The sequence below is a fragment of the Leptosomus discolor genome, chromosome 2 (assembly GCF_034619465.1).
Source record: "Leptosomus discolor isolate bLepDis1 chromosome 2, bLepDis1.hap2, whole genome shotgun sequence".
Taxonomy (NCBI): Eukaryota; Metazoa; Chordata; class Aves; order Leptosomiformes; family Leptosomidae; genus Leptosomus; species Leptosomus discolor.
In genome coordinates, this window is record NC_141392.1 from 77,220,626 (window position 1) to 77,244,728 (window position 24,103).

Sequence of the window (24,103 nt, forward strand, 5' to 3'; positions counted from 1 at the left end):
GCCCTCCTGCCTGCCCTCCTGCCCTCCTGCCCGCCCGCCCGGGGTGCTGCAGTGCGGGCCCACCCGTGCTCCTGGCCGCCGGCTGGGCCGAGGGTCGCTTACAGGCGGTGAGCAGCCCCCAGTCCCCGTCTCAGGGCTGTGGCTGCCGGCTTGGGGCAGGCAGCACCGCTGCCCCAAAGTTTCTCGGTGTTTAGGCCGCCCCCCTTGCTCGGGAGCTAAGCAAGGGGGAGCATCCTCTGGCCCTGGAGCCACCCGGCCACGTGTGTCCTGCTTAGCAGCTTCAGGCTTCCAAAGGCGGTGACCTGGCCAGACACGGTCCCCAAACCAGCAGGTGCTGTGCGGGGGGCATAGCCTGGCCTTGGCCAAAACCTCACTGGGGTCTGCTCGGAGACCAGGCAGCAGGGGCTCAGGGAAGTTCTGGCACCCAAACCGGGACCTTCAGCCTGATCAGTTTGCAAGTACAGGCAATCTGGTACATTTTTGATCATGCTCCATCATTTCTCTGTGTCATACTCATGACCCGGTTTTCGTTTGTTTCCCTCTGTTGCTTTGAAAGCCATTTCTTCGGAGCCGAGGTATTTGGCCCATGTAGAAGCCAGATGCTCTCCGTTGGACTCTCTTTGCCTGCCTGATGGCAAGTTTATCATCACCTTTGAGGTCGTGTTTCCACCCAACAGCACAAATCCATCCTGGACGTTTCCATGCTGTGGTATTCACTGCACGACTGGCACAAGGTGACGGCAGGCGGGCCAGGTGACACAGAGCTGGAGATAGCTGGGTGCATGGGGAACCGCTTCAAGCAGCGCTGAACTCCCGGCAGCTGTCACAACCCTCATACCACCGTCAGCCAGTGCTGCCTCCCATCACCAGTGCCACGTGTATCCTACCGAACGAGCCGCCAGAAACGGATGGAACCGTTCCCGCCCGGCTCTGGTACTCCCAAAGGACTCTGCTCTGCCTCTGTCTGACCCAAACACCAGGAAACCCGGACTCAGCCCATTGAAACGGCTGAGCAGGGCTTTAGTCAGCTGGGACAGGCACGGGGCCAAAGTCCTGCCGGGCAGAGGAGCCCGTCTGGCACCGCAGCCCCTGGGGAGGGGATTACCCGCTGCTGTACTCGCTCCTCCTGCTCCAGGAAGAGTTTTCCTTCGGTGGCTGCGGCTTCATTGAGAAGCAGCCGTGGGGAAGTTTGGGGCCAGGTACCAGCACGGGTGTCTGGCTTGAGATAAAACGTGGGAAACCCTTTGTCTGCAGAAAGATGAGGTTTGTTCCTCCCTCACCAACTTTTTCTCTGGTTTGGGGACTTTCATTCTGAGTGTTGCTGTATTTCCAGCGCCATTCCAATGTCGCTTCCCGCACCGCAGGCACTTTTGAATCCCCTTTTCGGATGAAGAGTGTCACCTGGCTGACACAGAGGGCACTGAAACTGCGCTCCCCACGGAGCACAAGGTGCCCCGAGGCAGGTCACCCTCTGGGCAGCACAGCCCCCTGTCCGCACCGGGACCCGGGGACGCCTCAACGCCGTGCCCCGGGCAGCGGCCCGGCCCTGCCCTGCCGCCCCCGCCTCGCCTCGCCCCGCCCCGCCCCGCCCCCTTCCCCGCCCGCCCCGCCCCCTTCCCCGCCTCGCCCCGCCCCCTTCCCCGCCACGCCACGCCCCCTTCCCCGCCCCGCCCCGCCCCCTTCCCCGCCGCGACCAATGCGCTGCGGCACCCCTCGGCGGAGGCGGGTCGTTTTGCCGGTGCAGCGCTTCCGGTTCCTCGGCGCGGCCGCCATGGCGCCGCTGCGCTACCTGCTGCCGCTGCTCCCCGCCCTGGCGCTCGCCCTCGGCCCCGCCGCCGGGGAAGCGCACCGGCCCCTGGCGCTGGAGGCGCTGGGCGAGGCGGAGGAGCTGGCGGAGGAGCTGTGGGGCGCGGGGCTGCCCGGCGACCTGCCCGAGCTGGAGCCGGAGTGCCGCCGCCTCCTCGCCGCCTTCGCGGAGGGCAGCGCGGCGCTGACGGGTTGCCTGGGCCGCCGCGCCCGCCCGGTGCGGCTCTGCCAGGCCTGCCACCGCCACTACCGCCGCCTCATCGCACAGTATGGCAACATCGCCCGCGCCGTCGGGGTGCGTCCGCGGGGCCGGGCGGGCAGGCAGGGGGCGGGCGAGGGGGGCTGCGAAGCTGTCCGGGGCGGGGACCAGCGTGCGGCCCTTCCCGCAGCGGCGCCGGGCCGGGTGGGTGTTTGCTCGGCGCTTCTAGTCACGTAAGCTCCGCGTGAGAGCGCAGCTGGGCCGTACGCGAGTGGGTGTGGGGTGTTCGGGAGGGCAGAGGGGTCCCACCCCGAGACAGTGCTGCTTCGCCCTTCCCCGCGGCTCCTGCGGCCTGACGGCGAGTGTCTCGCCCAGCTCCGCACCCTGGCCCTGGGCGGAGGGTGAGGAGAGGTGGTGCGTGTTAGGCCAGGCCTGGGCGCGGCTGGCGGCATGACCTGTGACACTTAACGCGGTGAGCGGGGCACCTGCCTTTTGGGTGAGCGGATCTCCGGCCTGCGAAGGTCAATTCCCATGCTGTGAGCCCCGCTGGGTGTGTAAGGCGGTTTAGTAGGGGCTGGGAGTGCCTCTACCAGTGACAGCTGCCTTCTGCTGCCCAGCACTGTGGTGTGATCCGTGCAGCCAGCTCCTGGCATGGTTAGGGGCCAGTAGCTCCACCTGCAGAGAAAAGCTTTGCTCCTCTGTGCACGTGGAAAAACTTGAGTTCTTGCTGGTGTAGCAATGGCTAAAGTGGTGCTCTGGCTCACGGGTCGTTGTGTAGCACGAATGAGGAACCCTGCTTATTTGTCCAGCACTTCTTGGAAAAATGATGGTCTCCGAAGCTGTGGTGAGTGATGCACATCATCTGTGGGGAGCTGTGTCACAGTGTTCTTGGCTCCAAAGGTGATGGGAGTGTGTGGCACCAACTAGAAGTCCTGAGCGCTGACTGGAATCTATGGGCCGCACCAGTGATAAACCTTGACTGAAGCTGAGTCTTCTGTTTATGTCCTCCAGACTCTTGATCCCCCCCCCCCCCTTCTTAGTGTTGGAGGTGGTTCATGACTAGTTTTGCGTGTTCTCGTCCAGTTTATCCATCTGTAAAAGGTAGTCCCTGGGATGGTGCGAGGGTGGCAATAGTGGATCAGACCAAAGGACCCTTGTCCGTTCTCTGACAACAGGTAGAAGTGGGTGCCCTGGTAAGAGTAGAAGCAGAGAGCAAATTTATAGTGGTGTCCTGGATTGTGTTTCCAGTCTTGGGATTTCTGAATCTGTATGTAAAATTGCCATTGACAAGAGATAGCCGTTGTTCTTTAAACCCAGACTAAACTTCTGGTGCCACAGTGTCCTGCTGCAAGCCATTTCGCAGCTTAGTTAGCTGTCGTGTGAAGAAGTGTCACTTCCTGGTTGTGTTGTCAGCGTTTCCCCTCACCACCCCAGCACTTGTATTGGAAAAGCACATGGACATTCACTTGATAATTGTCCTCCACAGGGCAAATATCTCACCAGTAGTCTCTTGTTCTAGTCTGCAAACCTGTAGTCTGTTTTGCTTGTGTCTCATACGGAAGCTGTTTCGTACCAGTGACCAGGTAATGCAAAAAGGAGAAATTGAGTGTGAAATTATCTTGGGTGCTTTCAGTGTGATGTTTTGGCATGGGTTAGATTGCCAAACATCCCAGTACTTAGAATATGTATGAACTCGTTGCAGCTGCTCTGCTTGAGTACTGGCAGCCTGGGAGGACTGGTCCACTGTGTGGTATGGAAGACATATCTGTATTAGCGAGCGCTTGGCTTTCCTTTTGTGTGTGGCTTAACTAAGCAAATAAATGAAGGAAGTGAACTCTTACAACCTCAATCCATGATCACAAGTAATTAGATAGCTGATGTTTTTATTTTTGCTATCCTACAGTAGTTGCAGTGCAACGCAAAAGAAGCAGCAAAGTGACGTTTTGGACATCTCTGAAATCCTCCTCACTAGGCTAATTAAAGAATAAATTAGGCAAACAGATTTAAGGAATGATATAGGTCTGCTTGGTTCGGTTTTGGCTTTAAAGTGCTTTCTCCCACTCGCGAGTCCAGCTGGTGAGGAAGTGCCACGGTTAAAGGCCTTCATGAAGCAACCAGAGAGTTTCCTGCGTAAACGACTTTCTTGCATATCTGTTTGTAATTCAGTAGAAATGAAAGCGGGTGAATGTAGGAGTTACCAGATGTGGCAATATTCAGCTTCTGCAGTTGAGTCTCCAAGGGAAACTGCTTTAAAAAATAAACCTGTTTGAACAGAGAGAGGTGGAAACTGATTCAGTGGAAACTGAATCTCTCATAAAGCTCTACAAGGAACATGTTTCTCGTTGAAGAGATTATTTTCTCATATGTCCCGTGTCACTTATCAAAGAGACTTTTGGCAGCTCTGGCAATTTTGAGAAGTGCTTAAGTCAATTTAGCAGCCAGAAACCGGGAGCTAGAGCACAGGAGTCAGCTGACTGGAGGTCATGGTTTCATATCAGTGGTTTGAGGGAGAAAATAAAGCTTTGAAGGAGAAAAACATATTCTGAATTCTGATAGGGATAGTTCCTGTTTATTCTGTAACTACTTTTGGACTTCAGGAAAAATTTCTTTACTGAAAGAGTGGTTAAACATTGGAACAGGCTGCCCAGGGAAGTGGTGGAGTCACCGTCCCTGGAGGTGTTCAAAAAAACTGTTGATGTGGCACTTGTAGACATGGTTTAGTGGGCATGGTGGTATTAGGTCAATGGTTGGACTTGATGATCTCGGAGATTTATTCAACCTAATGATTCTATCATTCTATACTTTTATAGTTGCTCTGTGTTTTTTTATGAGCTTGGTCTAGAAAATAAGTTGCTGTAAGTTGTGCCAGTGCCTGCTTTGAGGATGGGGTGTGTTTGGTGGCTTGCTAAGACAGGTGAGCTTGGTACCTATGTCTGGGGAGGACGAGAGCCTGGCCTGGTCACAGGCTTGGGAGAGTGGCTGTGGGTGCTGGTATAGCTGCATCAGAGGGAAGTTTGCTGCTGATCCGGTACGTTAGTACAGTGGTTTTGGAGGTTGTTTGGGGTTGGTTCGTTTTGAGGCCAGTCTGTTGATTCAGCTCCTTCAAATACTCCTTCAGCCTAACAAGAATGACTCTGTCCTCCCCTCTGTCTGCACGTGCCTTGAGTTGGCTCCTGGGGCAGTGCCCCAGAAACGGGTGAATAGGAGCTACCTGCCAGAGGAGGCCCTGTGTCTCTGCTTGCTTTTTTTTTTTTTTTTTTTTTTTTTTTTTTTTTTGCGGTCAGGTATTTTTGACTGACTTGCATGCAGTCCTAGTGGGTGTTCAGAGACCATGTGCAGTGAGCAGTGTCGCTTATAGTATGAATTGGAGGATCGAAAGATTTTTACTGTTCCGTCAATTCTGCTCGGCCTATTCTAGAAATATCAACATGATGTCGTGATTGTTTAGCTGTGCTCACCTAAAATATGTTTCAAAATTTTCCCTGTGTATTTTTAACATCTGATTGCTTTTTTTGTTGTTTCCTTTTTATTCTAGAATTCTTCTGAGAGCCACAATTGTGCCAAAAGCATCTTGACCTCAGATAGGCTGCAAATAGTTGTGACCCTTTCGGAGTTCTTTAACGAAACCTGGGAGGCAGCCAACTGTGCAAGTACGTGACTGTTGTGTAGCTTTCCTGCTACTGTTACGACTTAGTCCCTAACATTTGCACTAATCAGAATGTATGTTTAGATACAGGCAGTAGATAACACAAAAATTCTAAACTAGAGCCACTCCAGCAAAGGGTACAAGAGCTTTTTACTCTGTAAGGGGTACTGCCAAGATCTGAGGGTGCTAGCCTGTTGGAAAACTTAGTTGTCATATAAATATTTCTTTTAGGCTAGGCTTTCAACAGGTAGGCTTGCTAGTTTTCTTTGTGACCTGCAGACATTGATGGAGACTTTCCTTTGCTTCATTGCAGTTTCTTCTGGTTTTCTCTGTCTTCCCATTTTAAAAAAAAAAACTTACATAAGAAACTATTCCTTGTTTGTTAATAAAGTCAGTAGCTCTGGGGTGTTTACACGTTGAACAGTATCTGCTTCACAGCCATGCTTTTGATTTCGTTTTATGGGTGGAGGGTGTCCAAGTCCATCCCGGTATCTCTGTGTCCCTGTGCTGATGGTGCTGTGCCATGTTTACAGCTGAGCTGTGGCTTTTTGCCATTCCCTGGTGTGGGAAGTGGGATCCTGCGCTAGGAGGTGCACTAGAAAACAGAGGGAATAGCGCTACGGAGATGCCGGGTTTGCTGCAGAGTCCCTTGAGAGCCCGGAAGAGTTTCTTTTAATTTGTGAGTCTGTGCTGTGTGAGGGCTGGAAAGGCAGTACAGGAGGAGCTCTGGTCTGTGCTCTCCTGCCGTGCTTGGCCTGTGACCTGTGCGCTGCCTGCTCAGTGTCCAGCTGAACGCTTGCCCTCAGCACTGGTGGCATTTCCTTCTTTCAGGAGGTTTTTCTACGATGTTGGCTTGCTGTTACGGTGCTGTTGCTGAACATCTAAATTCTCAGCCCGCTGTTGTTTTCAAGGGTCTGTCTGATTAGAGCACCTGAAGTGGGGTGGGATGGATGGAAGCAGTAGCATGGTAGGGTTGAGCCTGTGACTGGGAGGAAAGCCCCAGAGTTCCCCTCAAAGCTGGTGAAATGGTCAGCTCTTTTCTTAAACAGTAATAAGCTATGCTCTTGATTTTGCTGTTGTGTTCGTGGTCTAGCTGTTTCCTGGATGTTCTCCGTTTCTTCTCCACCGCTGGTGCTTCTGTGTTCACGTAATGGCTGTTAACTGTTGCTGGGCAAAGCCCGACTTTCAGGGTAGAAAATAAAAGTAATGCCTTGTTTTATCTTAAAAGTCCAAAGATAATTCAGACCTCCTCTTCAGAAAGCTCTTGATGATAGTCTTCATCTTTCACTTAATCAAGGCCAATTAATTCTGAAATATGCTCTCGATGAAGAGTTAGGTCAGCGGGTCTGGGACATCAATGGCAGGAAACTGCAGTGTTGACTAGACCTGTCTTTTATAGTCGAGAGCTCTTTCTGCAGGAGTGGAGTGTCTGGGGCTTGTCGGGTATGGAAATGTTAGAAATTAGAATATCCTGATGTTTTTCTTTCTCTTTGACAGATTGTTTAAAGAACAGCAGTGAGGGATTATCGAATTCTACTGTAGAATTCCTGGATTTATTCAATAAATCTCTGACATGTTTTGAACATAACCTTCAGGTATTTATGCTGTGTATTTAAGAGAAGCACTAAATCCTCTAATTGCTAGCAAAATCTTATGCTGAATAAACTGCAGATATGTACTAGGCAAATAAATGGCTGGTGAGTTTGTGAATTTTAGGCAGATAAAATAATGATCTGTAAAATGCAGATGTTTACAGATCAAGAGCCTAAAATTAATCCTAATTGATATTCACCTTGACTTCATTTTGTATGTAATTGCAATGCTACTTCACATCAGAATTTCTGAATTCACAATAGTTGATAATTATATAGTAAGAAACATCGTGTCTGCATGCTGCAATCTCTTTTTCTGCCTCTTTGGAGAACTGTTGGCTTCTGACTTAATTCAATCTCTAAATAGCGTTGTGATAATACACACTAGTTCAGAAAGACCAGTACCTTAAATCACTGTAACAGTTCTTTTGACTAGTAAAATTCCGGGTAGACAAAGTTTGTCCGTATCACAAAGGCAATATAATTCACTTACTGAAATAAATGTAGTAATTGTCCTCAAAGAAAATGCCCTAAGTAGCCTAAGAAACTGCGTGTGTTCCATTTCAGTCGGAAACTGGGCAAGTTCTGGGATCATTCAATGGTAAAAATGGGAAAGGATAGTTGAGACAATCTCTGAGGAAATTTGTCTGGTTTTTTAATTATTAATGACTTCTAGCCTTTATAGGCCTTGGCCAGGAGCAGTGTGGACTGGCCAAGTGTCTGAACTAGAACTTAACCCGGTGGTCGGTGGGTAGCTGATACAGCCACTACTGGGTTGGAGTATCTCTAGCGATTGTGGTCTTGTTTTCAGGTGTGTCATACTGTGTGCAGGGGTAGTAGAGGCCACAAATGGAAAGAATTGCTTGCTGTGGCAAAGTCTCTCCTTATCAGTACAGCTCAGCAGTAACAACAGTTACTTGTTAGGTGTGGGCAAACTAAAAACAAAACACAGTATTGAGGAACCTGATCTCTGGCTCTGAAATGACATTTAATTACCAGTTTTGTTGTTTGTTGTTTTTTTTTTTTTTTTTTGGTCCATCTGGGAACTGGTACTTTAAAAATATGTGTTCTAAAAAAAGGAAACACCCCCCCCCCCCCCCCCCAGCTAGTTCGAGGAGCAGTTTGAGATTTACAACCTGCAGGAAATGGGATCCTGTCCCTAGTGAATTAGAGTTGGTCCGTTCTCCTCCTGCATTCTCATGCGAGTTGTCTGTCTGGGCCTCTACTCAATCTAAGATGCTAGAAATCTGGATTTTGGTTCAAACTTGACTCTCATTTTTAAGTTGTTTTTATGATGCCTTAAAACTCGATGTGAATGCTGTTTTATAACCCTAGGGACAAACCATCTATCTGTCACCAAATAACTACACAGAAGTATGTAAAAACTGCAACGAAACCTACAAGATGTTGAATGACCTGTATAACAACTTGCAAAGGATGAACAGGCAAGGTGGTGAGTCTGGGCACTCCACACACTTGTGTATCGACGTGGAAGATGCAGTAAGTATTTATTAATACTCAACAGGGAGAGTTTGTCGCGGAGGTCTTTACGAATCTGAGCTATTTGTGCTTTTCTTTTGGTGTGGGACAGTACGGGCAGCAGTGCCTTTGGCAGGCTGATGTCCTGTGGGGGAAAGTTAGCTTGGTGGGGCTGTCTTCTTGCTAGGTCCTCTCCTCAGTCAGTGCAGCAGGAGCATGACTGAAGCTCCTGATTACCCGGGCCCATTCCAGTTTGAGGAGCTGCACTTTAACTTCTTGTTATGGGGAAAGGGCTGGATTTAAATAAAAAATAATCTCTTAATCTTCTGGCTTTTAATGTGAAGCTTTGCTGCTGTTGTTCTAGCCAGTGTAATAATGGATTCGTTATTACAGCAGCTGTTTCTAGGGGTCCTCAGCATTGGTGACACATGTTTGGAAAAAGCTTTGTTATACTGTGGGGTTTTAAGCGGTTGGGCAAAAGGAGTGCTGTCAAAAGTATGGGATTAGCCCTGTCCCCGCAGGCTGTCAGTGAGTTCTCTAGGAAAACAGGCATATGGCAATGTCTGCGGTGTATCTGAGCGTAGTCTGGTTTTGAAGCTTGGAAAAGTTTTGATGTGAGATCTGGGCTCCGTTTAAATTGTCCGTTTCTACATTTCCAGGGATTTTCTTGCTTTTGGGGGGAGATCTGTTAGTGTTGTTTTCTGAGGTCGTATTTGAGACTTGCATGTCTTGAGGCCTGAGCGTTTGCCGTGCTGCGCAGCAGAAATGGGTGTGCTTGCTTTCATGGCTTATGTTTTTCTTTTAGATGAACATCACTCGGAAGCTTTGGAGCAGGACTTTCAACTGTTCTGTTCCCTGCAGTGATACAGTCCCAGTGATTGCAGTTTCATCCTTTATTCTCTTCCTACCTATTGTTTTTTATCTTAGTAGCTTCCTTCACTCAAAGCAGAAGAAACGGATACTCATTTTGCGTAAGTGATGGTGCTGGCGTTTCACTGTTGGAGTTGGGTGGTGCCAGGGACTCACTTGGCTCTTGTGGGAGAGGGGGCCCAGCCAGCTCTGCCTGCAGCTGTGCTGACGGCGCTAATAGCGACTATTAGTCTGCTGCTGTCCCCTGAAGAAGGGTAGTAAAGAGCTTCAGCCATATCTTTTCATTAAAGTTTCGGGACGTGAACAGAAAGCTGTTTGCAAGTCTGTGTCAGATAAATAGAGGGAGTGGAGAGACTAGTTTTGTGGGATTCTTTGTGTTTAATTTTCATGTAATTTTTTCCTTTCTAGCCAAGCGCATCCAGTCAAATGCCAGTCTTGTGAACATCCAAGAAAAATACAGCTGAGCTGCAAAACAAAACCTGAGAACTGCTGCTGGTATACAGTGGGTACAATTGTGTTGGAATGAGGCCGGCACAAAAGAGGAGTTAATTATGGTTTAGTGTAATGATACAGAGCAACACAAGTTAAACAAAATGCTGTCTGACTTCTAAGCAAGGATATTAACAAACACGACAAGGCAGGGCTATGTGACACTGTATGGACTCTGGTTTTGAAAAATCCGTGTTTTTTTTCAGTCTCGGCCTGAAGCTGGTGTTTTTCTGTTCCTGAGCTTTTGTACTTCTCATCAATAGAATAGCTACACTTTCCTTGCATGATATTTTCCCATATTTTTCCTATTTGTTTGACAGAAACCTGAGATTCTGAATCTTTTTGTGGTGTTTTTTGTAGACAGACAAAACTTAAAATAGTATTTGATGTTCCTTCTTGAAACATTTTGTTTAATTCCACAAAATACTCAGTCTTGCTAGGCTCGGGATGGAGAGGAAACCTTTAAAAAAGAAAAAGTTTCCATCCTTCCTATACTGCTCTGAAGTCATGCTGCTGGTACCTGTTAAAAAAGAAAAAAAAAAAAAAAGGCATGAAATATGCTGAGAAAGTGGAAATATATAATGTCCAAAGCCAGCAACAAAAGCAACAGAACTGCCAGTGCTAGACTTGAATAGTAATCGTTGATGACTGCAGTATTCAGTTATCTCTGAAACAGGTATTTAGTCATTTGCACACTTTAACCACTAAAATCATTGCTTTTCAAATGTTACATTTTCAGAGGCTTATTTTAGGTATCTGCACAAGTAACTGGATGCTTCACTGTTTATTTCCTTTCCTTTTTCATTATAAAGGGTTTGTTGTTGTTTTTGTAGAGGAGAAGTGAGGTAAAGTCAAATCACTGGAGATGCTGAATTTCCTGGTCTAGAGCTTGCTATGACTTAATATGGAGGAACTTTGCAGGGGAAAAGCTACCTTTTCTAGATAATATGTATTTTAGTGGTAAACGAACCGGAAGGTTCTCTAACTTAAAAACTGTCCTGAAGGACAATGAAGATACTGTGTTGGGAACTGATGACTTTCAAGAAATAGTTAAAAAAAAAAATCAGGCCTCTGAAGTAGGAGAATGTAAACAAATTCAGGCTCGCAGGATTCCAAAGCTGATAGAGAAATTGTTACAGTAACTGTGGGGGAGGATTAGTGCTACTGACAGACTGGGGCCTGTGGGCACAATTCAATGGCTGCAGCAATTCTGATGGTTCAGTTTTGTTGGGAAAGTCCTGATTTGGGAGAGTGGTGGGGTTGAAACGATTTATAGCTGTACTTGAGGTTAATGAATCCCAGAGTCTTTGCTCCCATTTTTTAAATGTGTTTTCTAACCTTGAGATAAAAATGAATGGCCATTACAGCTAAAAAATTAAATTTCTCTTGGAATCTGTGTGTCTGATGTCTGTCAAAAACCCCTATGAAATAGTCTCATGTATTTGACTTGCTTTGGAGCCTGGAATGTTAAATTTTTCCTTTGCACTAAGGCTCAAATAAATATATAACAATGTAACGAAACAGTCCTAAAGCTCTTCAAGTCCTTGGTTTTCTTGTTTTTCTTGTTATTTTCTGTGTAGTGTTTTTTTTTTTAGTTAGGACATACTGTCCCTTTTAAAGTCAGGTTGACAGTATGTTTAATATTAAGTGAAATGCTGTGTTAGCGATTGCTCTCACCCACGATTGCCTTTTTGCATTTTATTGGTAAGAAGTATTTATCTCCCTCTGTTAAACATGTGAATTACTAGGGCAACAGCCAGTTTGTTCTAGGTAGTTTACAACAGTAACATAAAACTGTGTTTCTCTTGCTTATTACATAAAGTTACCTTCTCGCGGCTGGGAGAGGCATGCTGCCTTTTAAAAAAAAAAAAAAAGATTATTTTTTGTATCTGTTATTCTTAAACTTCAACTTTCTGGGACTTACTCAGCTGCCTGCTCTAATAGCATTACATTGATTTGGGACATCATATGATTGAGAGCTGTTCAAAGCAATCTTTCATTCGTGCAGATAAAGGCAGTTTGTATGTGCAGCATTTCAGAATGACAGCTTTTATACTGTAAGCAGTGGCTTTTTGAGCACATTCATGTTAAGTAGGTCTGAAAGTCATTACTTTTGGATATGGTGGTTAAGCACTTTAAAAAAAAAAAAATAAAATCAGCTTTTCTTATTTTCCTGGCTGCTAAGCCAAACGGAAATACTCATGTGACTTTTGTTGTGTTTTATTTTAAAGCAGCAGTAAAGTTTACACTTGAAATTTTTAATATTACAGCTACTATTTTCTCCTTTTTCTTTTTTTTTTTATTCCCCCCGAACTTTGTACTACTAACTTTCTTTACACAGTGTTATATTTTTGGTAGGATATTTAATATATAAATGGATTGAATTCTCTTTATACTCTATTTCGTAGAGAAATATGGAAGCACACAGGCTGTGTTGAAGGAGAACTCGAATTCTTTTTAGCTGCTAGTCTTTCATCTTGGTTTATTTTTTGCCTTTTTGGTATTATATGTACTAAATAGGATGAACTTTGAAATACTAGTTGTTTGTGTCTTTTTGTGCAAATAAAGGTTTCTTACTGAGAGGTACCACTTTCATTCCTATTTATACTTTCTAGGAAACCTCTAAACATGGAAAGTCGCTCTAATAAAGATTGTCAATAAACAGTCAACAGTGTGGTTACTTAATTGTTTCATTTATAGTTGTTTTATGCTTCCGCTGTTCTGGGTTTGTGTTCAGAAGCACCTGCTTATTATTTCTTATTATGCCATTTGCAGGAAAACTGCATCAGAAAGATGTTTTCAAAGCAGTGCTGTGCTGAATTACGGAGCAAATGAACTGAGCAACTGCTCAGAAAGGGTGGAGTTTCAGCTCACTCAGAGCCTACTGAAGTGTATGGAAAGGCTCCTGTTAGTTGCAGCGGAGTTTCTTGGATGGGTGTGCGTGAGTAAAGCTAATGAGGGTGATTTGCTGTCTTTGTGGGGAGGCCTGCACTGGCCACTCTTTCAGCCTCAGCGAGCACGGTGTTGGATTGCTGTTGAGCTGGAAGATTTCTTCAAAAATGGCAGTGCAGTGCCTCACCATGGAGAGAGCCGGGTGTCTCACCTGATGGTGGTAGCCGTGCGCACTAGCGGTGTAGGATGTGGATATCTCAAAGACAAGTTTAAATCTCAGTGTGTCACTTGCAAGGGGCTTCCAGGAAGGCTGGGAAAGTTGTAATGCCAGTGCCGGCTGCCTGGATGCTTGGAAGGGGGACTTGAAAGGGAGTAAGCGCAGGAGAAGGGCATGTGGGAAGAGCAGGGGATTTGCCCAATGAGTGGAGCAGAGGCTCAGAGAGTAATTGAGGGTGGAAATGGGGGTTTGCAAGCACACTTGGAACAAAGTGTTTTAGAGGGAAAGGCTGCTGAAGTTCACAGGTAGTTGAAGGACCCTGAGAAAAGAGAGTACAAATGGGGCCTTGATTGCAGCTGAGCTGGAAAGGGGAGGCTCTGGCTCCTTGGTGGAGGTGAGGTTGGGGACTGGGAGCAGGGAGACAGAGCGGCTGTGCGCAGGTACCCCCCTGGTTTGTGATGGGACACACAGGTGGGCTGCCTGTGCAGGTCGGGAATGGGAGCAAGCAGTGGGATGGCAACAGGGACTTGCTTCCGAGTTGCTTAAAAGCAGCTGTTAAAAGCAACTGCTTTCTTCTGGAAGGGTACCTGAATTATGTGATACTGAGGATGGTATTGCAGAATCATAGAATTGTTTGGGCTGGAAGGGAGCTTTAAAGGTCACCTAGCCCAACCCCCCTGCAGTGAGCAGGGACATCTTTAGCTGGATCAGGTTGCTCAGAGCCCCGTCCAACCTGACCTTGAACATTTCCAGGGATGGGGCATCCACCACTTCTCTGGGCACCCTGTTATAGTGTTCCACTACCCCTCACTGTAAAAAATTGCTTCCTTATATCTAGTCTAAAGCTACCCTCCTTTAGTTTAAAACCATTACCCTTTGTCCATTCACAACACGCCCTGCTAAAAAGATTGCCCCCACCTTTCCTGCAGGCCCCCTTTAAGCACTGGAAGGCTGTAATAAGGTCTCCCCAGAGCCTTCTCTTCTCCAGGCTGAACAGCCCCAACTCTCTCAGCCTGTCCTCATAGGGGAGGTGCTTCAGCCCCCTGAGCATCTTCATAGCCCTCCTCTGGACTCACTCCAACAGCTCCATGTCTTTCTTATGCTGGAGGCCCCACAGCTGGAGGCAGCACTGCAGGTGAGGTCTCACCAGAGCAGAGTAGAAGGGGAGAATCACCTCCCTCGACGTGCTGGCCATGCTTCTTTTGATGCAGCCCAGGATACAGTTGGTCTTCTGGACTGTGAGCACACATTGCTGGGTCATGTCCTGCTTTTTGTCCACCAGTACTCCCAGGCCCTTCTCTGCAGGGCTGCTCTCAATCCCTTCATCCCGCAGCCTGTATTGACAGTGGGGATTGCCCTGACGCAGGTGCAGGTCCCTGCACTTGGCCTTGTGGAGCCTCATGAGGTTTGCACAGGTCCACTTCTCAAGCTTGTCCAGGTCCCTCTGGATGGCCTCCCTTTCCTCAGGTGTGTTAACCACACCACTTAGTTTGGTGTTGTCTGCAAACTTGCTGAGGGTGCACTCAATCCCACTGTCTATGTTGAAGTAATCCTGGTTCAAAGGCTCTTTACAAAGCTCCTGTTCTGTTTCAGGCTCAGTGAGGACTCCCATTTAGCACTGAACAGGGGACTTTTTCTTTAAAACAAACCAAAAATAGTTGGATTTTGTGTAATGGCTGCTTTTTTTTAATCTTTATTACGTGTCTGTTACAATCACAAAATGGCACCAGTTTCCTAATGTGTTGTTTCTGGTGCTTATTGTCCAGTTAATCAAGTACTATCAAATCTTCTTGCGTTTCTGCTAATTTATACATCAGTTTTCATGCCCTGAATATAAAGTTTCTCTGGAATTATAAGCTGTGTGATTAGCAAAGTCACTGCGCTCCTAATCAGAACATATGGGTAACTTAACAATTTTTGTTCCTACTTTATTGTGAATTTTCCTTCTGGGACTGTTATAAGCAATTTTAGCCTGATCTTCATTAAGTTTGTGCAGGATGCACCTTCTGTATTTTTGCCAGTGTAAAAAGTTACGCATTGGAAGAGCAGAGCCAATAAATTCTGCAACTTCTCTGAAGCGTTACTTCTCCCAGCATTGTGATCCGTGTCTGCGGCTACTTGCTGGAGTCAGCCAGGGTGACATACGCACAACTAGTACCCTTGTGTTGTGCTGGGAGTTGGAATGTGGTTGCTATCTTGGAAAAGTGGTCTCGTCTAAGGCAAAAATAACACGTAAAGGAATACAACAGGAGGTGATGTGATTCATGATGAGAGTCAGTTGTGTGATAACCTTTTCCAAGCGCAAGTGTTTAATACAGAGATACCCGCATGTCTGCTGGCCATCGGGAGGGCTTCTGGCGTGGTCTGTACCCAGGACTGGCTGTGGGCTTAGGGAGCTGTCAGACCTGTGTCTGCTGCTAGGGCGCACGGCTTCAACACTTTGCTTCTGCTCTGCTTGAAAGGTGATGCTGGTCCAAACTGGTTTCCCTCAGCATTTGCTTCAGGGCCAGAGGAGCTACCTGGGGCACTTCTTGATCTGTGCTGGCTGACGCCAGAGCGTGGGACCACCCACGAGCACGTGTGCTTCTCTGGAGCTGGTGTGGACCTTCCTACCTTGCACAAATTAGAGGCGAGGGAAGAGGGAGGTTTTCATTTTGCAGGGAAATTTTGTTACTTTCATCCTTATACAGAGAACAAAAAGCTGCATTTTTCCCCCCGGATAAAACTTTCCTGCCAAATCCTTGGTTGGATGTGTTGGTGTGTGGGACGGGAGCTTGGTTTTACTGCAAATGTCACTGATGTTTTACAGGGGATCTCCACTCTACATGGACATAGATACTTGCTGAGGCTAAGGGGAGGCCATTTGGCATTGGGGAGCACTTTGCTCTTTCACCTCAGTCTTAACTGTGCTGCTTCTCCTGCCAGTCCTGCTTTGAGACCTCTGGAGGTCACCTAGGCCAAGTCCCTGCTCAAAACAGGGTCGTTTCAAAGTTGGATCAAGTTGCTCCTGCTCATTTCTCTGAGCTGTGGCAAGGATAGTGCCAGGGAACTGGCGCTGTGGGGAAGGAATATGGGAATACGCTAGTATAGCTTTGACAAGAGCCTGCTGCTTGAAGGGTGAGCTGGGTTTGGGCTTTTTTGCTTCTGTGCATCTTCCTTGCAAGTGGGACTGGGCAGAATATGGCCGAGCAGGTGGCAGGACAGCAGGGATGCTGTTGCAATATTTTGCAGTGTCAGAGACAGAAAGTTGTGTTGAATAAACTGCTAATTAATTTTTAAAAATAATGAGTGGTGGAAATAAGTTCAATAGTTAAATGAACCCTGAAATCTTCCCCTACTCCCATCTGAGGTGACAGTATCGGAAAGGTCTTTCAAATACTTAATAAAAGAGAGAGATACTCGCTAGTAGCTTGGTTGAAGTTTTAACTTTTAATGCTGAAAATTCCCCTCTGGTGCCAGCACAGTAAGTATCATGGATTGCTGCAATTAAATCAGTGCCTTAAGTTATTCATAATACTCTTTCTGGGCAGCATTCCCACCTGCTTAATCTGTGCTATACAAGCGTTTATTAGAACTGACTGTTGAAAAACGCCAAGCTAAATTGGACACTAAAAAAAATAAATAAAAAAATCAATATGATGCCCTAAACTGGTTTGATATGTCTTTCCTCTTCAATAATCCTACACATTACTGATTTATTTGCTGTAATGAACATGCCATTCAACGGAAACAAGATTAGCTGCTTAAACCGCAGCATTAAGCACGGGGCAACTTTAATGCTGCTTTATGTTTCATTGTAATGCTCAGCACTTACAGTGGTGTCTCTTTCTCTCCTCTGCAATAAAGAGTTTGTGTGAGGATCGCACAAAGGGCTCCGGAGTGTGTTTTGTTAAAGCATTCGAAGCAGTAAATTTGAGCCGGGGTTGCAACGCGGTACCTCCTTCATCCAAACCTAAGTGGAACCAAACTGGTGAGCAGGATTAATGCATTAATTTATATTCCTTGCAGGATTTTTCCAGGGTTAACCATGAAATAAATGGCTTATGTCAAACTGATCTAGGTTAAGACAGAGAGAACAGCCACTGGCAATCAGAATATTCCTTTGGACTTAATTCAATTTTTTTTCCCAAGCGTTTGAAACAGTAGCAATTTACTGTGCTGCAGGAAAAACAGACTGCAAGGAGCAGGCAGCTTGGCTTTGCAAGGAAGAGTCCTCAGACAGATGTGGTAAAGACTGAAAATTTTCAAAGGAGTCTATAGAAGGGGGCAGGGAAATATGAGTGATACAGGTATTTGATACCTGTCCAGTATTGTATAACGTATAACAGAAAGTCTGTTCTATTGTATGATACTGGCCAGGTCTGAAAAGTTTAAGCTCTCCAGTTTCCGAGTAAAACTGTGTGTTCTTCTCTTCCTACTACAGGGGCAAGCCTCAACTGGGATTCTCTAAAGTCAGTGGGTTTTGGTTGCTGTTTTGTTCTTTCCCTCCGTCACGAAAAGACTGCTTTAGATATTTACCTTCCCTTCTTGTCAAGATGCAAATTGTGTTTGTTAGGGCACCTGTATATTCTTCATAATTCTGAAAACTGCAATGAATTTGCTGTTTGCATTACAACGTTTTATATTTCTTTTGCTTTGGAAAACTACGATGAGTTGCTGGTATATATTTCAGCAGCTCTTTAGGGTCTTGGAGTCAAACTTAGAATATTAAAACCAGAGAAATGAGCTTCAAAGTATTGCAGAAGCATGCTGAGTTGAGAGCAATTACTCAAACATGTAGAAATGAGAAAAAATGTCAAAAGTAGTGCGTCTGTACTGTGCTGGAGTAGGTTTTCAAATGGGGGTTGTGGTTCTGACTCTTGAGGGTGCATGTTTCTTCTGGTGAATGCTGCCTTTCTCTAGGTGATCAGAACAGAGAATTGAAAGTAATCTGGCAAAGCGAGAGTCAAGGGATTGAAGGCAGCTGTTTCTGGAGGAGGAAATGCACTCTGGGAGCCTGTTAGGAGGAGCATCCTTACTTTACATTGCTCTGTTGGAAAAAAAAATAGCCCGAAGATGCTTTCAGAACATCTGTCTGAAGAGTGTATGCTGGGGTGCAAAGAGAGGGCTGGTGAGCGTTGGCAAAGATATTAGTTTGCCGCTGTTAGGGCATTTTTTTCATGGAAAAACAGAATCTCTGTGATGGAGTGCCCTGAGGGGAGTATGCATGACTGAAGGGGAAAATAATGTCCTCCACAGATGGTTTAAAGTTGGTCAGGGGATGAATAGTAACAGTAATGTCATTTCTATGAAACGTGCATGCGGTGCCTTTTTTCTCAACTATCAGGAGTCCCCTCAGCACCGTTTGCTGTTGTGGTTCAGGCTGCACAGGTCTAAGCGATGACGGCTTCTGGGCACTGGGGTCTGGTTGCTCCGCATTACAGCAGGCTGGGTCCCTAGTGCATAATACGCCTTTTTTTGTCTGTTACACAGATAAGCAGCGTATAAGGAGCTGCCTTTATTGCAGCCACTCATGTGAGTTACTTTAGGTCCACTCATAAGCTCCCACACTCGTATTTTATTTAAAGACCGAGTGATATGTGTGATTTCCTAAATCATGGCGATGGAAGCACTTGGACTGACTGTCTGATGTCCAAGCAAGTATCAGGAGAAGGGACAGTGAGAAGGAAGGAATGAGGGAGCAACAGCGAAACTGAGCAAGAGAAAGCAGGATTGAATGGTCTTGGGAAAGCCTCTGCCCTGCCTTGGCTTGTATAACGGGGGCTTATACAACACGTAACCCAATCTGACCCTGACCCTGCCAGTGCTCAGGGACTATATTTTTACTAAGATTAAGCTTTTCTTTTCTTTCTTTTTTTCTGGAACAATTTCCTTGGCTTTTAGCTTGCCCGTTGGCTGGCATGTCCAAGGCAACCTCGCCTGTTTATTTCTACGATATTTAGCGAGCTGCACTCTGTGAGAGGCGTGCACCAAGCTTCCACCATGGAGTCCCACAGCAGCATCTTACCAGGGAAGGCCACTGGCAGGAGGTTCAACCCCCACCAGAAACGGTGTCTGTTCTCTGCCGGTAACAGCAGTGTTGGGGAAGGAAAGAAAAATGTGGTAAATGTAACAACAGCCTTCAGTTTAGCAAAGCAACTGTAAGCTCCCTAAGTAAATTGGGTCTCTCACTGCTTAAAAGGATACACGACCTGCCAGGGCTCAGTTTCTACAAGGGGGTCAGGGCCTTCTGCCTTTTGGATTTTTATTCATGGTGACATGAGGGACTCGAGCCTCTGGCCTCAGTCTGCTGTCAGTAGCGCCGCTGTATCTTTGTGCACCAGGCAGTTGCTGCAGTCTGACTTGCTGACGGGCCATGCCAAAGCCCAGCAGCCTGGTTTTGTACTTGCAGCTTTAAAGCATCTTTCCCTGTGACAGCTGTCCTCACATCTATGGTATTGACAAGGGAACAGGTAGGATTTCTTAGGTGAAAAATGATAATCATATACCCCATTAGTGACCTGGGAGTCCAAATCCAGACTTCAGAAGTGTGGTCAAACCCAGTGACCCAGAGTACAGTGTAGCATCCCAAAAACCAAGCTACTTTGAAAGCAGGACTTGAGCTCCTATGAGACTTATTGTTTCTAAATAATATTCCTTCATTTTCAGCTGTAAGGTATTTTTGATAATACTTGGTCAAGTTCAGCATTCAAATGGTCTTTAGTTCATGTTTGTCAACCTTATTTAAATTGATAGTCTCCTGGTTTTTTTTAGTAGTGGGGCTTTGAACTTGCTCAGTTGATGTACAGGGTATTTGAACTGGATCTTCCCAGTCACCTCTTGTAGAGCCCTTCAGTGCTACGTGTGGCACCCCTAAGGCTGAAAACCACAGCTCCAACTCAACCACAGACCTTTAGGGTCAATGCAAGGGTAAGCATCCTGACATCCCTGACTGGTGCTCTGCACCAGGCCATCCTCAGCTTCTCAGACTTTCTTCTGTCTTTAAAATCTACAGTCAACACCTTTCAGGTGTTCTCCTGTTCTCCTGAGCCTTAGTGTCATGTCTCCCAGGTCTGAAGTCCATGATGTTTGCTAGTTCTTCTGGCTCCATACTACTGCAGCATGATAGAGTAACGTTTACCATCTCAGAAGTGGTTTCTGTACCCTGTGGTTGCTGCTCTGTCTTCAATAATTGCAGTCTTGATTCAAGCAGGGTGGGTGCAGTTTCCTGCAGTTTCACCAGACAGGAGCTGGGTTCTCACAATAATGCAGATGACTATGGCAGCTTTCCCTGAGGAAGTGTTATTCAGCTGACTTCGAGCGACAGCAGAAATTCATGATCAGTAGGGTCAGAAAGCAAAGAGAAGTCCATAGCTTTAAAGGACAAGAAAGACTATTGGAGATGAAAGCAAGTTTACGTAGACTGTCTCCCAAAGTGCTGAACAAAGACGATCTTGCAGCAGAATCACTTTAACACTTGATATTTTGCAGCACAAGCAGCTTGTGGCTTTTTATTATGAAGCGTTTCTAATCCCTCACTGATGCTCAAATGCTTCAAAAAGAGCTTTACACCTGAACACTGAGATTTTCTTCCCAGTAACACATTCATCCTCGAGCTTCACAGAGCCCTTAGCAAGCAGAGGCTGTTCCTGCACGCTCATGGGGCACAGGGCTGAAAGAAAAGCTGCCCACAAAGCCAGTAAGCAAACTTCAACACAGCTCTTCCCAAGCAGAGAGCAAGGAGGCTCTTCTCTCCTGCCTGGCGTTGGTTTAGAGGTTGAAGCAGTACTGACAGGTTTCATTTTCTCTGCAGAAGGACATGGTCTCCCTTTGCAGTTCACTCAGCCATAGGGTCCTTTCCCTGTATGGCTGCTGTCAGGGACCCACAGCCTCGCTGTTGTTGGGGCTGCTAGTGACGCTCCCGCTGCCCATCCATAAAGGAGGGTCCCAGGCACCAGGCATTCATCGTGGGTTGTGCAGCACGTAGCATAATGAGGTTCTGGTATGTAAGTAGATGTCCAGGGCACTGATGATAACAGTAATGGTTGGCTTTACTTTGCTGAGTAGAGGCTTAGAGAGCCCCGAGAAGCATGCCATCAGCGTGCACAGTATCTGCACCCCCAATTTGCCGTGTAGTGGAGGCTGCTTTGACCCAGCACCCCATGTGTGCCAGCCTTGCTGGGGAGCGCGCGGCAGTCTCGCACAAGGGCTGGATAGTGAGGAACCGTTCCAAAAATGGAGCCGGTGAAGTGGCTTCCCATGCCCGGTTCCTTTGAAACAGCTTCTCCCTTGCTTTCCTTGGTAGATTGTGTACAAAAGCTGACCCGCAGTGACTGGTAACAGGGGCAGCGTTCTGCTGCTTATGCAGGCATCTACTTCAGCTCAAGTGAAAGCACGCCCATAACACCAGGTAAGAAGTAAAACCCCATGTTCTTCACCTTCTGCCGGTGGTGTAGAGGGACTGTAGCTCTGGGACAGGGAACAGGCTTCTCTCTCAGACTCAGGGTTTATCCCCAGGCAGGGTGACCACCCTGCAGCACACAGCTTGCTGCACAGCAGCCAGCGGTCTTGCCTATAGGTAGGTAACCTCAAGAAAAAAAGCGAAGCATATACAGATGTGCTCCACCTCTGCCTGATCTCTCACCTTCTCAAGATTTTTGTTGCTGCCATGTCTAGAAGTCTGTAAGCAAAATGGCCACATCATGGGGATATGGACACACAGCTGTTCTGCATGAGGATGCCAGGATGTGACCCACATGCTCTGCATTTGAACTAACTATTCTGAATCAGCTATAAGATCTTGAAGGTACTTAAGCTGGGCAAAATCATGTTTTCTTCTCTGCTATGGCTTGTGTTTATGAATATTTCAATTCAAGATCTGCTCATTTTTTCCCCCAAATGTATATTGACCCAGCTATGAGTGCTGAGTAAAGGAACAGTACCATCCTTTATATGATCAGGGCAGAAATTAAGCTATATGTTGTCTTAATGCTCTGACACTACAAAACTTTCAATTTTTTTTACACTGGAAACTCAATTCAAGGGACAATAAGCAGAAGACAGCATGAACAGTTATATAAGTGACAAGTGAATTTTAAAATAGGAATTGGCTGGATGGTCGCACTCAGAGAGTTGCAGTCAGTGGCTCCATGCCTGAGGGAAGACCAGTGACAAGTGGGGTTCCTCAGGGATTGGTATTGGGACTGGTGCTGTTTAACATCTTTGTCAGCAACATGGGCAGTGGGATTGAGTGGACCCTCAGCAAGTTTGCTGATGACACCAAGCTGTGGGGTGTGGTCAATACGCTGGAGGGAAGGGAGGCCATCCAGAGGGACTTGGACAGGCTGGAGAGGTGGGCCTATGGAAACCTCATGAAGTTCAACAAGGCCAAGTGCAAGGTCCTGCATCTGGGCTGGAGCAATCCCCAGCACAGATACAGGCTGGGCGATGAGTGGATTGAGAGCAGCCCTGGGGAGAAGGACTTGGGGGTGCTGGTGGATGAAAAGCTGAATATGAGCCAGCAATGTGCACTTGCAGCCCAGAAAGCCAATTGTGTCCTGGGCTGCATCAAGAGAAGTGTGGCCAGCAGGTCGAGGGAGGTGATTCTCCCCCTCTACTCTGCTCTGGTGAGACCCCACCTGCAGTACTGCATCCAGCTGTGGGGTCCCCGGCATAAGAAAGACACGGACCTGCTCGAATGGGTCCAGAGGAGGCCACAAAGATGACCAGGGGGCTGGAGCACCTCCCCTATGAGGACAGGCTGAGAGAGTTGGGGTTGTTCAGCCTGGAGAAGAGAAGGCTCTGGGGAGACCTTATAGCAGCCTTCCAGTGCTTAAAGGGGGCCTGCAGGAAAGGTGGGGAGGGACTCTTGATCAGGGAAGGTAGTGATAGGATGAGGGGTAACAGTTTCAAACTGAAAGAGGGGAGATTTAGATTAGATGTAAGGAAGAAATTCTTCACTGTGAGGGTGGTGAGGCACTGGCACAGGTTGCCCAGAGAAGCTGTGGATGCCCCCTCCCTGGAAGTGTTCAAGGCCAGGTTGGATGGGGCTTTGAGCAACCTGGTCTAGTGGAAGGTGTCCTTGCCCATGGCAGGGGAGTTGGACTAAGTGGCCTTTAAAGGTCCCTTCTGACCCAAACCATTCTGTGATTCTGTGATATATGTATTTCTTTTTCTCTCAAGTGCATCTTCTTGATTTCAGCCTGCATTACTTAGCTCCTATACTGTGAGTCAGACAATCTGTGAAATGGGGGTGCACAGACTGTCTAATGTACTTGCTTCCAGCATCTGAGGGGGAAGATGAGGGAAAAGGGAAAAAACTGTAGTGAGCGTTAGATCTAAGACTAAGAGACCCCGTCTTACTCACTGGCAGAAAAAAAGGTATATGCTGCTAAAAGGAGATAAAAAGAGCAGAAATTCCGTTCAGATGTGCCTCTTGTAAAAAATGACTAATTAAATGACATTGGTAGCTTAAATATAGACCTTGCTTTAATGGAAAAATATTTTAGAGGTCATTTAAAAAGAAATTAAAAAAAACAGGAAAGATGAAGACAGTACGACTCTGCCTGGGTTTTGTTATTTCTTAGAAATAAATCTCATTTTGGGGGCAGCTTTTCAGAATAGCAGTAAAGCCCTGCACATGTACAATAGCCACGCTCATACAAAAAGGGCCTGCAGAGGTCGGAAAACAAGTGCTGAGCGGTGGGTAAATTAATTCAGCCTCTCCCAACCACGAACAAACCCTCCTGTGCTCACCAGTTTCAGAGGGACCCACCCAAGATTTGCCCCCGTGGAAGCAGGAGCCTTTCTGCCCCCGCCCCACCCCAGAAGGGATGCTCCAGGAGGAGGAAAGCCCCCGACTCCCTGCACGCACTAGCAAACCCATGCCTGCCTGAGCCCAGGAGCAGGCGGGCAGAGTCCCAGCTGGCAGAGCA

The 24,103-nt window shown here is 47.0% G+C and overlaps 1 protein-coding gene across 1 annotated transcript; it reads left to right on the forward strand.

The window, feature by feature from the left end:
* The first annotated feature begins 1,771 nt into the window (after positions 1 to 1,771).
* OSTM1 (osteoclastogenesis associated transmembrane protein 1) lies at positions 1,772 to 12,750 on the forward strand. Its single transcript, XM_086461317.1, has 6 exons — positions 1,772 to 2,101; positions 5,541 to 5,655; positions 7,149 to 7,246; positions 8,579 to 8,743; positions 9,528 to 9,693; positions 10,001 to 12,750. Exons 1-6 carry the CDS (start codon positions 1,772 to 1,774, stop codon positions 10,054 to 10,056), a joined length of 930 nt encoding a protein of 309 aa, XP_086317443.1. The 3' UTR covers positions 10,057 to 12,750.
* Positions 12,751 to 24,103: the final 11,353 nt, after the last annotated feature.